At 39.0% G+C, this 13,065-nt stretch overlaps 1 protein-coding gene across 1 annotated transcript in view; it reads left to right on the forward strand.

The window, feature by feature from the left end:
* PCNX2 (pecanex 2) overlaps nt 1-13,065 on the forward strand; it is a 259,238-nt gene that overhangs the window by 71,057 nt on the left and 175,116 nt on the right. The window contains exons 14-15 of the mRNA XM_040968059.1: nt 2,814-2,924; nt 3,953-4,044. Coding sequence (XP_040823993.1) covers nt 2,814-2,924; nt 3,953-4,044 — 203 coding nt within the window. The remainder of the gene's footprint in view (nt 1-2,813; nt 2,925-3,952; nt 4,045-13,065) is intronic.

Raw genomic sequence — 13,065 nt, forward strand, 5'->3', positions numbered from 1 at the left:
TAAGGAGTAGGTAAGAGAAAATTACAGATCTATTCAGTGATATGTTAATAAAAGATGCTTGCTCAAAGGGAACTTTGTAAATAGTCACAGGGGCTCTTTATTTTTTTGCCTTTTGGAAAAACAATAATCTCATCCATGTCAAGGACAGTTTTGCACCCCTGGGACTTTTAAAGGCTGGTGCTTTCTTCCTGTGTTATCTTCTAGAGAAGACCTAGTTCTGGCTGCACCTCCCTGCTCACTGCCGCTCTTCTTCTGTTGTTGCACTAAGTTATAATGCTGTACCCACCACCAGAACGTCTTCCATGCTGACCTTTTAGTGTTTTTTTTTTTATCATTTTATTTTCCTCATGTCATTATTCATTGTCTCCCAGTTCTTTTCACTTCATTAGTTTTGGTTTCATTGGCTAATGTACTGCGTATAAAGAATACCTCTTTATGCATGCTTTGCTAAATAGCTTACCATGTTTGGATGCCTTTAATGTCACTCCACACCCAGAATTTCCCCTGTACTTCTTCATTTTCACTGTGGTTTGTCACACACCGCCACCACTTTGGAAGTAAGACTAATGAAATCTCAAGGCAGGCTACCTCTGCCTCGGCCCTGGAATTGAACGGAATAGGTGGCATGAGGTCTTCATGGCTGAGATTTCAACTCCAATGTTAAGAGAAGGACTAAAGCATAGAAGATGGATTTTGGATGTTTGTAATTATATATTCTACAATTAAATGTTACTCCTATCTTTCCTTTCATACTTCTGAATTTCTTTAGTAAAGCAGGATTTGCATCATGTTTCCTACTCTAATTGAGGAAAGTCTGCTTTCAGGTGCTTTAGACAGTTACAATCTTGCCATGAAAGCCACGTAACAAAAATAACATGTGAATCAAAATATAATTTCACCCTAAAGCAAAGATTCCCTAGTCATAGCCATGTTTATTATATAGCGTTTTACCTTTCCAAGTGTTTGAATAGTTTCTTAGTGTGCGTTGTAGGAGTACTTGTCCTGTTGCTGCTTTTATTTTTAAAAAATTATTTTTTAAAGAAAATATTTGTTTGTTTGTTTATTTGTTTATTTATTTTTGCTGGAAATGCAGATTTACAGAAAGAGGAGAAACAGAAAAGATCTGTCTACTGGTTCACTCCCCAAGTGGCCACAATGGCCAAAGCTGAGCCAATCAGGAGCCAGGAGCTTCTTCTGGGTCTCCCATGTGGATGCAAGATCCCAAGGCTTTGGGCCGTTCCCCACTGTTTTCCCAGGCTACAAGCAGGGAGCTGGATGGGACATTAGCAACTGGGACATGAACTGTCTCCCACATGGGCTCCTGGCATGTGAAAAGCAAGGATTTAGCCACTAAGCAATTGTGCCAGGCCCCCTGTTCTTACTTTCAACTGCTATATGAAAAGAGAAAGGCAACTCTAAATCCTTTCATTCTTGCCATTTCTCTGTGGAAAAATTGTGCTTCCTGCATTTCAAAATAGCCAAAGCACTTTGCTTTATCATCCATACTCTGTTTTTCTCTGTGATTATCTAGTTTTACAACAGAGTTCCAATACCTAGACATTGGATTTCAAATAAGATTTCCTTCGTTTGTTGAAGATTTACAATCGGTATGAAACTTCAGTGATACCATAATCTGATTCAGAAAGGAGCACCATGGCTCTTTAAAATTTCCATAGGTATTTCTGTTTTTCTATGAAATTCAGCTTGAATAGAATTAAGCAAGTTAGAGTGGTAGGGTATCACTGTACAATGTCTTTCTTCTGTCTTTCTTTCAGCAAATTACTTCTGCAAAACATTGACATAAAGCCTACCAATCTTTTAACTGGCTGCACAATTGCAATGTTGGGATGGAAAGTGGCACAACTTTGCTTTTCCCAGCTAGGGCATGTCTGCCCATTGTGCTGTAGTGACTTGATTCATCACCAATCTCTTTGCCCCTCTGCAGGAGTCTTGAGCTCTCATTTTGTTCCAGCTCTTCAATGGGTACTTGGAATGCCGGAGATGCTCAGCCTCTCAAACGCTTGAGATTATAGGAGCACAAGGCAAGAAGCCGTCTGGGCTCCAATCTTTGCTTCCCTCTCTCAAGCAAGAAAAGATCTCACCTTAACTACTGCTGTTTTGTGTGTTCTTTTACTTTTTAAATACTTACCTATTTTTATTTTAAAGTCAGATATGCAGACAGGAGGAGAGACAGAGAGAAAGATCATCTATCTGGTGATTCACTTCTTAGTTGGCCACAATGGCCAAAGCTGTACCAATCCAGAGCTAGGAGTCAGGAGCCAGGAGCCGGGAGCCTCTTCTGGGTTTCCGTCATGGATGCAGGGTCCCAAAGCTTTGGGCTGTCCTTGACTCCTTTCCTAGGCCACAAGCAGGGAGCTGGATGGGAAGCAGGACTGCGTGAATTAAAACTGGCACCTGTATGGGATCCTGGTACATGCAAGACAAGGACTTTAGAAATGAGACTATTGTGCTGGGTCTTGTTTTGTGTCTTCTTATAGTTTTTCCCCTATTCTTCTATCATCTTCATATCCTTCCAGGTATAAATCTGCCATTTCAGACTAAAAATTTGTCTATTCTCTTGTTTTTCATCCCTGAGGTCTTTGTCAGTCCTGGGCCTATTGCATTTTTTTCTTGGGGTCATATTCTTCAGCATCAGCTCCTTGTAACTTCCACAAGCACAGTTCCACCTCCTGGTAGGAAGAACCTGACTCTGATTTTAGTTTTCCTGAGTGGGTTGGGGAGGCAGCGTTGCAGTAGGAACCTTGGTGACAGCTGCCTCATGCTAATGGTTCATTTTGTTTGTTCATTTTCAGTGTTTTTATATTGCTTCCCGGCAATTTCCCTCCTTGGGCTCTTCCCACAAATCAATACTTTCTGCATTTATCTTTTGGAGCAAATTGACATGCTGTTTTTTGGAGGCTCTGGTAAGTTGTTTACTTTCTATTCTTATTAAGGAGTGTAAAGTTCAGATAAGGACTAAGTAGTGTTGGGCAAGGAATGGCATGATAATTGCTAGGTTTTCTTGATCCTGAGCTATTGAACTTCATTTGAGTTGTTCAAGGTGATGGTGGGCCGTCCATACTCATTTAGCCAAAATGCAGTTCATCTATATGGATTGGTTGAATAAATACACAAGCAAAGGAATATTTAATTTGGAAGAATGTTATCATCTGCAGTTTGGAATGGGTTTGGGACCTCCAAACTACAGCTTAGAAAAATAGTTTGGGTGTGTAAATGTGTGAGTGAGTGAAAGTAAGTGTGTGTATATTTGTTTTCTGTTTCAGCCCAGTAGTGGATCAGTGCTACCCTCGAGAGTATGACATTGTATGTGTACCTGTAGAAAGGTGACCTGTATCTCCAAAGGTGTGTTTTAGATTTGGACCAAGATAGATTAAAAAATTATCTCACTGACCATCTACATAGAGACAGTGCTTAATTTTTCAACCTTTTTTTTTTCTTTAAGTGGAAGCAAATACATTGACCTTCTATGACTCTGTAAGCATTCAGTGAAATTATTGAGAGGAGGTGATTAGTCTTACTGCCTCATCATACACACATGCACACAAAACCAGGAGTGCTTGTTTGTTCTCTCTCCTTCCCTTTTCTCCTTTCCCTGTCTTCTATTGAAATTGCTCCTTTGCTTGTCCAGCAGCTGACAGCTTTCACTCCTTAGGGTTCCCTGTCTCTGCACTGACACACTCACACAGTCTTCTATGAATGGGCTAGAGTGTGTTCTATATGTGTTCCTCTTGAATTTTTTTTGATAAATGTTTAGTTTTTTCCTTGCCCTCCTGATCATCTGGTGCTTTCTGATGGATCACAGAGGTTGATCCCTTGCTACTCTGGCAAGTCTATGTCGTTGAAAGCTGCAACCCTCTCTTCACTTTCTCACAATATTATTGATTTTGAGAGCAGCCAGTCTAAACAAAGACCCTTGATGTTTGTATTGCAGCCGTTTCTGGGATAATGTCAGCTGTTTACTGTGTAACCCGGAGCATCTCAGTGGCTGCCTTACTCCACGCCTTCTGCTTCAGTGCTGTGAAGGTATGTGTGGGGTCTGTGGTCTGCCTTCCTCCCACATTTGTTCCATCAACTTGGCTTTTTAATTAAACAAAGGTTTACTCTGATTGTAACTTATATGGAATCTGAGCAGATTGTGAGGTAACAGGCTTTGGTTGTGGAAGACAGGCCAAGAAGCTTTGCTCTGGTGCAGTGCTCTGCTGTCCGCTCCCCACTGCCCTGCCCCTGGCACTTTGTCTTTCTGCCATAGTCAAGGAAAAATCTAGAAAGCGGATGGACTACAAACTGATCCAAGTGAAGAAAGCAGAAACCTAGGCTGGCAACAAGAGAAACCTAAGGTGATGGGAAAAATATAGTCATTGACTTTAGTGAAACAGAGTACCAGAAAAGGCATATAACTATTCTGCATGCATGACTGCTGTGAAACATGTTTAGTTACTTAAGATGGTTGCAATAATCATCATGTTAACTCCATAATATAAGATGAGAAGGTATGAAGTGTGGTAGGAGAAGGTCTGACTTCTCTCTACCATCCTAGAGAATCAGCAAGTATTCTATGAAATCCAGAGATGACAAAGCAAGCATGTTATTCAGTTATATGGAGATGAACAGATGAAGATGAAACAGGTTATAGTCATCACTTTGATAGATGTCTTCCATTAGAAAGAAAATAGTATTACACATATTTTTGAATGATATGGACACCCTTCCTTTAACATTTTAAACTATATATACATCTGTCAATAAAACTACAAATTAAAAGAATAAACAAAAGTGTACATGTTTTAAAGTGATTTTAATGTGTGCTATATTAATAATTCCCAACTAGCTTTAAGTACATAACATTTAAATATTATCACATGTGTCAGTGTCAGTGACAACATAATAACTATTGATTTCCCTTTATGGAAGCGGTAAAATTCAGACAATTCATCTTTACAGTGCATGGTTAGTTCTCTTTTCACTTCTTTCAACTCCTCTATATAGTTCTTTTCTTCCGGGGGGTGGAGGGGAACAGTGAGTGGGAGGTTGGGGAAGCAGGTTCTTTTAAAAAGTACACAAATGTCCATGTTTGAATCACCATGTAGACTAGTGATTTTTAAGTGATCAGTGTTTTACTTCTTTCTCTTGACGTGCATACATTCCTTTATTCAGTCCTAATAACTCAGATATTTCATTCAGGCATAAATATTTCAGCGAGTATTTTCTGAGTACTTGTGTTTCTGAGAATGTCTTTCAACAGTTTTTTGATAAGATGGCTGCCTGTAAAATTTTGGGGTTATAAGCTGTTTTTTGCAGTAATCTAAATACATTGCTTTGCTGTATTCCAGTATTTAATTTTCATTTGTTCGTTAAAATTTTTAAATTCATAATTGACATAGTAATTATTGCATATTTATGAGCTAGAGTGTGACATTTCAGTACATTGTACAGTAACCAGATACAAGTGGTTGGTATATCCATCACATTAAACAATTGTCATTTCTGTGTACTGGAAAAATTCAAAACTGCTAGCTGTTTTGAAGAATGTATTGTAGTTTACTGTAGTTGTTTTACTGTTATGTAGAACATTGTAAGTTACTCTTCCATCCAACTTGAAAAGAAAGGAAAGATGAAAGGAAAAGACGGAAGAAGAGAGAGGGAGGAACAAAACATAAAGCAATCAAGTTCCAGAACATTTCTACCAACTTTGTTAATTCCCTTGTATCTTTTTGCAGTCAGTCCCTTATTCTCACCTCCAAGCTCTGGCACCTTTGACTTGATTTATATAAAGTCACTAATTTCAAGTGTATAGTTAGTTGAAGTTTAATAAATGTGTATAGTGAAGTAATTGCTGTCAGAATCACAAAACAGAACAATTCCACTAACCAGAAATTTTTCATTATATTCTTTTGCTTCTGGTCTTTTCTCCATACTGTTTTAACTTTGGTGGAGTAAACACGTAAGAGTGAAACTGTTAGCATGTATTTAACTTTGCAGGAATTTTCCAAACTGTTGTCAATTTCTATGTCATTTTTCATTCTTTACCCAATAAATCGTTTTGAGATTTCCAAATGTTCCAAAATCCTGTCAACACTATTTTCAACTTTTATTCTGAAAAAATTAGCATTCCCGTAGGTATTAGGAACTAATTATGGATGTAATTTATGTTTCCATAATAACTAATAGTGTTGAACGTCTATTCATACCATTACTTGGCAGTTATACACCGTTATTGGTGAGACATCTGTTCAAATACTTTGCTAATTTTTAAATTTTGTTGTATGTCTTGTTGAGACATACGAGTTCTTCACATATTCTGAATATGTGAGTTTTATCTGATAAGTGTTTCATTTTCTTTTCAAGCTGTAGCTTTTTCTTCCCTTTTATTAACAATATTTTTAAGAGTGTAATTCCTTGATTATGATGAAGTCAATTTTATCCGACATTTATTTTGTGGTTTGTACTTTTTATGTCTTATCTATAAAACATTTACCTAACTCAAAGTCACAAATAGTTTTCTCCCAATAGTTTTATAATTGTGCCTTTCACATTTCTATGTGCAAACTATTTTGGGTCACCTTTTCTGAATCACTCTGTTCCTGGTCGGACCTCTGTCCACCCTCTTATTCTTAGCAACCTGTGTTCTCGGTGCCTCGTGTTAGATCATAGCTTCTTATTTGAATCTTTGTTTTATGTCAACCTTTGTCTCATGCCTCCTAGTTTGGAACAGGTGAAACTTATGATGTGAAACATAAAATGCACTGATAATAGAGTTATGATTGAATCTATGGGAGGCAAATGCTTCTTCAGTCTCAGGATGGTTTTCCATGAAAGGACAACTCATGAGACTTCTTAGTATAATCTTTCAAGGAGAATTTATGTGTTCAAAGACAGCCCAAACAACCCCTGTCACTTCAGGGATGCAAAAGGCTCATTATTGCCATCAATTTGAATATCCAAAGTAGTATGATGACTTCTCTTAGCGAGTATGTAAATGATTGAATTATCTAGTATTGAAAAAAATAATGAATACGGGGGGATGGGTAAGTGTGGTATGGGACAGGTACAGTTATTCTCTTACTTCCTCAAGTCTGATTCTGTCTTTATATCAGACATTGCCAGTTTTTTTTCACTGAAGTGAGTAGCACCATTGGATGACCACCCAGTATCAAGTGATCAGAGCTCACCCAAGAGATAACTCTATTTATAACCCTAGGTTTAGACTTTTGGTCATTTATATTTTCCATAAAGTTTATGTCATGCTTTTAGTTGTTATTGTTAGATCAGATTAAGCATATTCTGTTTAGAAAGCACATTGCTAATCTGTGGTAGCAAGAATGCATCCAGGCTCACAATTATAGCCTAGTGGCTGTATCCTTTCCTTGCATGTGCCTGAATCCTGTATGGGTGCCAGTTCCTCTCCCAGCTGCTCCACTTTCCTTCCAGTCCCCGCTTGTGGCCTGGGAAAGCAGTTGAGGATGGCCCAAAACCTTAGGACCCTACCCTTGCATAGGAGACCTGGAAGAAGCTCTTGGCTCCTGGCTTTGGATTAATTTAGCTCTGGCCGATGCAGCTACTTCGGGAGTGAACCAGTGGACAGAAGATCTTACTCGAGGTCTATTTCTCTGTGTAGGTCTGCCTTTTCAATTAAAAAATTTAAAATAAAATAAATCTTTTTAAAAAGACACATCAAGGGCTCTGGAACTTATTTGGGCATTAAAGCAGTAGACTTGAATTCCTTTTGGAGGGCTTGTTTCATCTCTGGGAGGTATTGACTTTCGTTGCTCAGTATGAAATAAAGACCACTTGTGGTAAGAAGTATTGTCCATTGTAATAGAATCATATTATTCTATCTGTATTTTGAAACATAGTTTGGTATAAATAGAGCAATTTACATTTCTCCCTTCACAGTAGTTCCTAATGGTCTCAAATTGACTCTCCACTTTCAAAATGTAGCACCTATTACAGGCTGTGAATTGAATAAATATGGTTAGTAATAAATATGGCAAGGGAGTCCTTAAGAAAAGCTCACCCATCTTCAGCCTTACTCCCATGTTCCCAAAGCTGTGATTTCATTTTTTATTTAACAATGATTTTGTTTATGACTTTTTTGCTTACTCTTTGCATTGCTGGGATTGTTTTTTTCTTCCGCCTCTTTCAACTTCACAGCAACATGAAGGATTGACAGGTCTTTGTGGACAATTTCAGTATGTCAGCTGTTTTGTTATATGGTCTTGATATGTATTTATTTCTTTGCTTTAGCAGAAGCAAAATTATTTGCATTAATTTTGCCCTCTGGAATGTTGATCAATTTAAGAAAGCTTGATTCTTCCCTCAATTTCTTTTTCTTTTTGAGTCATCCAAGATGGCAATAAGTAACATACAAATGCACTCTCTCACTGATATAAATATTTTACAGTGATTTATGGAAACAACTGGAGTGTTTGCTCCCTGAAGACGTGGCTCAGTAGTTAATTATCTGAGCTATCTATGTGTGTGGATAAACCACAATTTCATGTTTTATTATCTCTTACAAAGAGATTCTGTTTTATTAAGGCAATGGGATTGAGAGGTTGAACACATTATTATAATTTAATGTTTCACAAGAATCATTAACAATTGCTTCTGGGATAGCTTTATCATTGTTTCTTCTAGGTGCTACAGGATTGCAGCCTAAAACAATGGCATTTTTCCTACATTCAGGGTTTAAAATCTAATTGAAGACATCCAGCCAACTCCTTGTTTTAGAATATTTTTAGCAGTGGAGTAGACCCTAAATCTCTATGATCCAACCCCTTCATTTTATCTTTTAAATTAAGGAACTGGAAAGCCAGAGCAAAATTAAGTAATTTAACTATACACATCCCAGATTCCAGATCAGTGTCTTTTCCTCCTGTCCCATAATTCCTACTACATTATAGATGTAAATACATTTGTCAAGTCAACAGAGTGGTTTATAAACACAGAAGACACCTTGTAAACCTACATTACTTTAATTTGCAAAATAATTTTACGAGTGTTTTTGCATTTGCCCTTTGTTATATCTCCACATAAATGATTTCAGCAATTCTGTGTTCCATTGAGCACTTGAAGTATAGACTGCTCAAGTTGTTTGCAAAAGGGTTCATGACTAATGCACATGACCCGTTTCAATTGTGCAGTGGGTTAGGAATATTTGTCTTATATGGATATGGTGAGAAATAAATGAAATTAAATCAGTAATGCATATAAAGGATCTGGTTCATGGGTTCTTGTTAAATGGTGTGGTAAACCAAAATCCTAGATTCTGCTCTTTGATGTGCCCACTTTGGGTCTTCCCTGTGAGTTAGGGGTTGACCTAGGGAGAGGAAAAGGTTATCATTCTTGTGATTAGGTCATATGGTCTGGCAAAGGTGGAGAAATTCTGCTGAAGGGAGGTCTTCCAGGGTGAGTCTTTGCTCTCTGATCTAACCAGAGGAGCTTTTTGAGAGTGTAGAGGTCAAGGCCAGAGCTCTCCCCATGTTGACTGCTTTACCGTGTGGTCTGCTCATGGTGGGTGAGGATCACACAGCAAGGACCCGAGGGACAGCCTCTACATTTGAGACACCTAGCCAGGAAATTGGGACTGCAGTCCCACAGCTGGAAGGAACTGTTGCCACCCAGTGGTGAGTGTGTAAGTAGATCCCACGTCACAGAAAAGATCAGAAACCTAGCCCTATCCTGGGATTTCAGCTTAGTTAGACTCTGAGCAGGACACTCAACCAGGCCTCCTGATTGTGGAGAACTATGAGGTAACACAACTGTGTTACCTTAAGCCATTAAGGATGTGATAATATCTTAGCAGCAATAGCAAATGAATACAAATGGTAGCTACCAATAGCATAAATAAATTATGGATATGATGATAATAAACACATGGCATTAATGTTAATAAATCTGAATAGGAAACTTACATTTTAACTCACTTTTATTTCTCTTAGACTACAGATGACCTTTTATGGCTAGAGTCATGTCACTTCTGGCTGCAAGGGTGTGGCCATGCACACCTTTCAGCTATTAGAACTAGTGAGGAAGCTGCTATTGAGAGAGAAGCGGGAACAGGCAGCTAGTACAGCTCCTACTTCTCTCACAAGTTCTTCCCATTTTGTCTTTAAAAATTTATCTGTCTGTTTTTATTTGAAAGGCAGGGTTTGGGATGGCTGGGGGTAACAAAGAGTGTGTGTGTGAGAGAGAGAGAGAGAGAGGAGAAGAAAGAGTTAGAGATCTTCTGTCTGTTGGTTCACTCCTCAAATGGCTGCAGCAGTCGGAGCTGTGCTAAGATGAAGCAATACTTAATTTAAAAGTGTTCTAAGAACTAAATGTGATCATGTATTTTAAGGAAAATTGCTATTCAGTGTGTTGTTTGTGCACATTTTTCACTTTTTCCAGTTTTGTATTCGCTCCTTGATGTCATACACTGAAGTTTATGTGTGCTTATTTTTTAATATCTTTACTTGCTTAGCCCAATGTGTGTTGTAAAACACGTGGTCTGTTAAGTCTTGGGTTGAATAGTTGCAGGTCGCTAGGAAGAAGGCCATGAGTAGGAGAGTAAACATGTTTTTAAAAAGTAGTACTCATGTTCGTGTATGTCTGTGGGTATGTAAGAGAGAGAGAATTTGTGTATCTGTTTATCTATGGAGATATAAATAGGCTTCAATTCATGGGAGCTGTCATTCTGTCTTGGTAGCTAACAGTCTCATTTTTCTCCAGTACCTATTTCTATCAGTGAAATATTGTCTAGACTTGTAAACATATGGTGTTTTCTACCAAAATGAAATTCAGTAAGAGATAAGAAGAAATCTGCTCCGAGCAAACAGTGAAGCCTCACTTGTAATTGCTAACATGGCTGCTTATTTACAAGACACATCCTGACTAGCTGTTCTGCTTTCAGTGCAGTGTAGGCACCGGGAAGGCAGCCCCAGGAGATGTAAGATATGAGCAGCACCAGTGAAGCTGCTGCAGGTGCAACCACTGGGCCCATTCCACTGTGTTCAGCCGTACAGAACTCATGGGCCACGCATGGTGTGTCAGCAGACAGCGTGGCTCACGGATGCCTTACTGAATGCCTGGAACTTTATGGGCACAGCGCAGCTTAAAGGGGGGAATCATGTCAAAAGTAGAGTTGAAAATAAGAACTTAGAGTAAAAGTGATATGATCTAGTTCTTATTTTAGGATATATGAAAACCTGAATCTCAGAAATACTCCTATGTTGCATGAGATAAGAAAATTTTTTTTTCTCTATAGGAGAGAGAGAAAAAAAAAAAAAGAAAGCATTTCAACCTGCTGCATAAGACACAGCAAAGTAAGACTTTGAGTTGTTTAAATTTGCTTTATAACTTAACTCTCACTCTGTCTCATTAATTCCATCTCAAGAGTGTCTAAAATTTCTAAAGAAAAAAAGTGTTGAAACCAAGACTCCCTTCAGAATATGCCTGGGTACAAAGCTATACCGCCCTGTGTGTGTTCATCAAGAGAATTCCCAAAGCTCATGAAATCCAGCACTGTCTGCAGGACGATTAGACAGTTTTATTTCTATCTCATAGAAATATTTCAAAACCTGTGGGAGTTCTAGGAAACCAGCATGCATCAATCCATATCATTCCCAATTTAGGGACCCATGAGATGCATTTCGAAGCAATTAGGGATGCTAATTTTGAAGCCAACTGTCACCTGGTCTATGCTTTATTATCTGTGGGTGAGAGATCATTTAAAACCCTGCCTCACTGCAAAACTTGATATGTTTGTCTCTATATGTTTATGTGTCTGTATATAATTGGCAACAGCACATACATGTATGTGTGTATGTATATCATGCAATGATTCATGATTAATGCTTACATACTTGAAATGAAAAGTTTTCAGTCTCCTAATGTTTCTTGTTTCCTTCTGAAGGAAGTATCTCTCTTATTATTGAAAAGGCAGATTAACAGAGAGGAAGAGAGAGAGAGGAAGATTTTCCACCCACTGATTCACTCCCTAAATAGCTGCAACACCTAGAGCTCAACCAATCTGAAGCCAGGAGTCTCCTATGAGTCTCCCACATGGGTGCAGGGTCCCAAGGCTTTGGGCCGTCTTTGACTGCTTTCCCAGGTCACAAGCAGGGAGCTGGATGGGAAGTGGGGCTGCTTGGATTAGAATTGGTACACATATGGGATCTTGGCGGGTGCAAGGCGAGGACTTTAGCCAGTGTTTCTCTTTTGAAGCAAACTTTTTTTTTTTTAAGATTTATTTATTTTTATTGGAAAGGCAGATATAAAGAGAGGAGGAGAGACAGGAAGATCTTCTGTCCAATGGTTCACTCCCCTAAGTGGCCGCATCGTCTGGAGCTGAGCCAATCCAAAGCCAGGAGCTCTTCCAGGTCTCCCACGTGGGTAGAGGGTCCCAAGGGTTTGGACCGTCCTTGACTGCTTTCTCAGGCCACAAGCAGGGAGCTGGATGGGAAGCGGAGCCACTGGGATTAGAACTGGCGCCCATATAGTATCCCGGTGCATGGAAGATGCGTACCTTAACTATTATGTTATCGCGCCGAGCCCTTGAAGCAAAGTTTAGGACCAAACTAATGCAGCTACAATATGTAGTGCATTTGGTCATTTTTCTCTAAAACCCCTCTTCAAATGTCAGTATCTCCTGTTTTGTTTCCCAATAAGAAATAAGAAGGGTCTTAAAGTAAATTTCCATGTTTTTCCCCTTATCATATCTGACTCGATAAACTCAACTCTGAGATATTTGGGTGTGCGATGTTCCTAACGTGACAGGATCTCCCTCCCCTATAAGTCTTGGTACCATTTTCCTTCAGGTTCCTCCTTGCAGGTCACAACTCCCCAAGGAGTCTGAGCAGAGGAGTTAAGCCTGTCCCTTGGAGTGGTAATCAGGACCTCAGCACCTGGAGAATAATCAGGAAAGGAAGAGGACAGTGTCCCAAAGTGGGGACATTTTGGATGGATCTTATCCATCTCCTTTTCCCCAGTCTGACTTCTGTAAGAGAATTCCTCCATGTAGTTCCTTCTTAGAGAGAAATCATGTGTGGTGCTATCGAAACAGTA

This window comes from Ochotona curzoniae, unplaced genomic scaffold (assembly GCF_017591425.1).
Source record: "Ochotona curzoniae isolate NIBS_2020 unplaced genomic scaffold, NIBS_Ocur_1.0 scaffold_4683, whole genome shotgun sequence".
Taxonomy (NCBI): Eukaryota; Metazoa; Chordata; class Mammalia; order Lagomorpha; family Ochotonidae; genus Ochotona; species Ochotona curzoniae.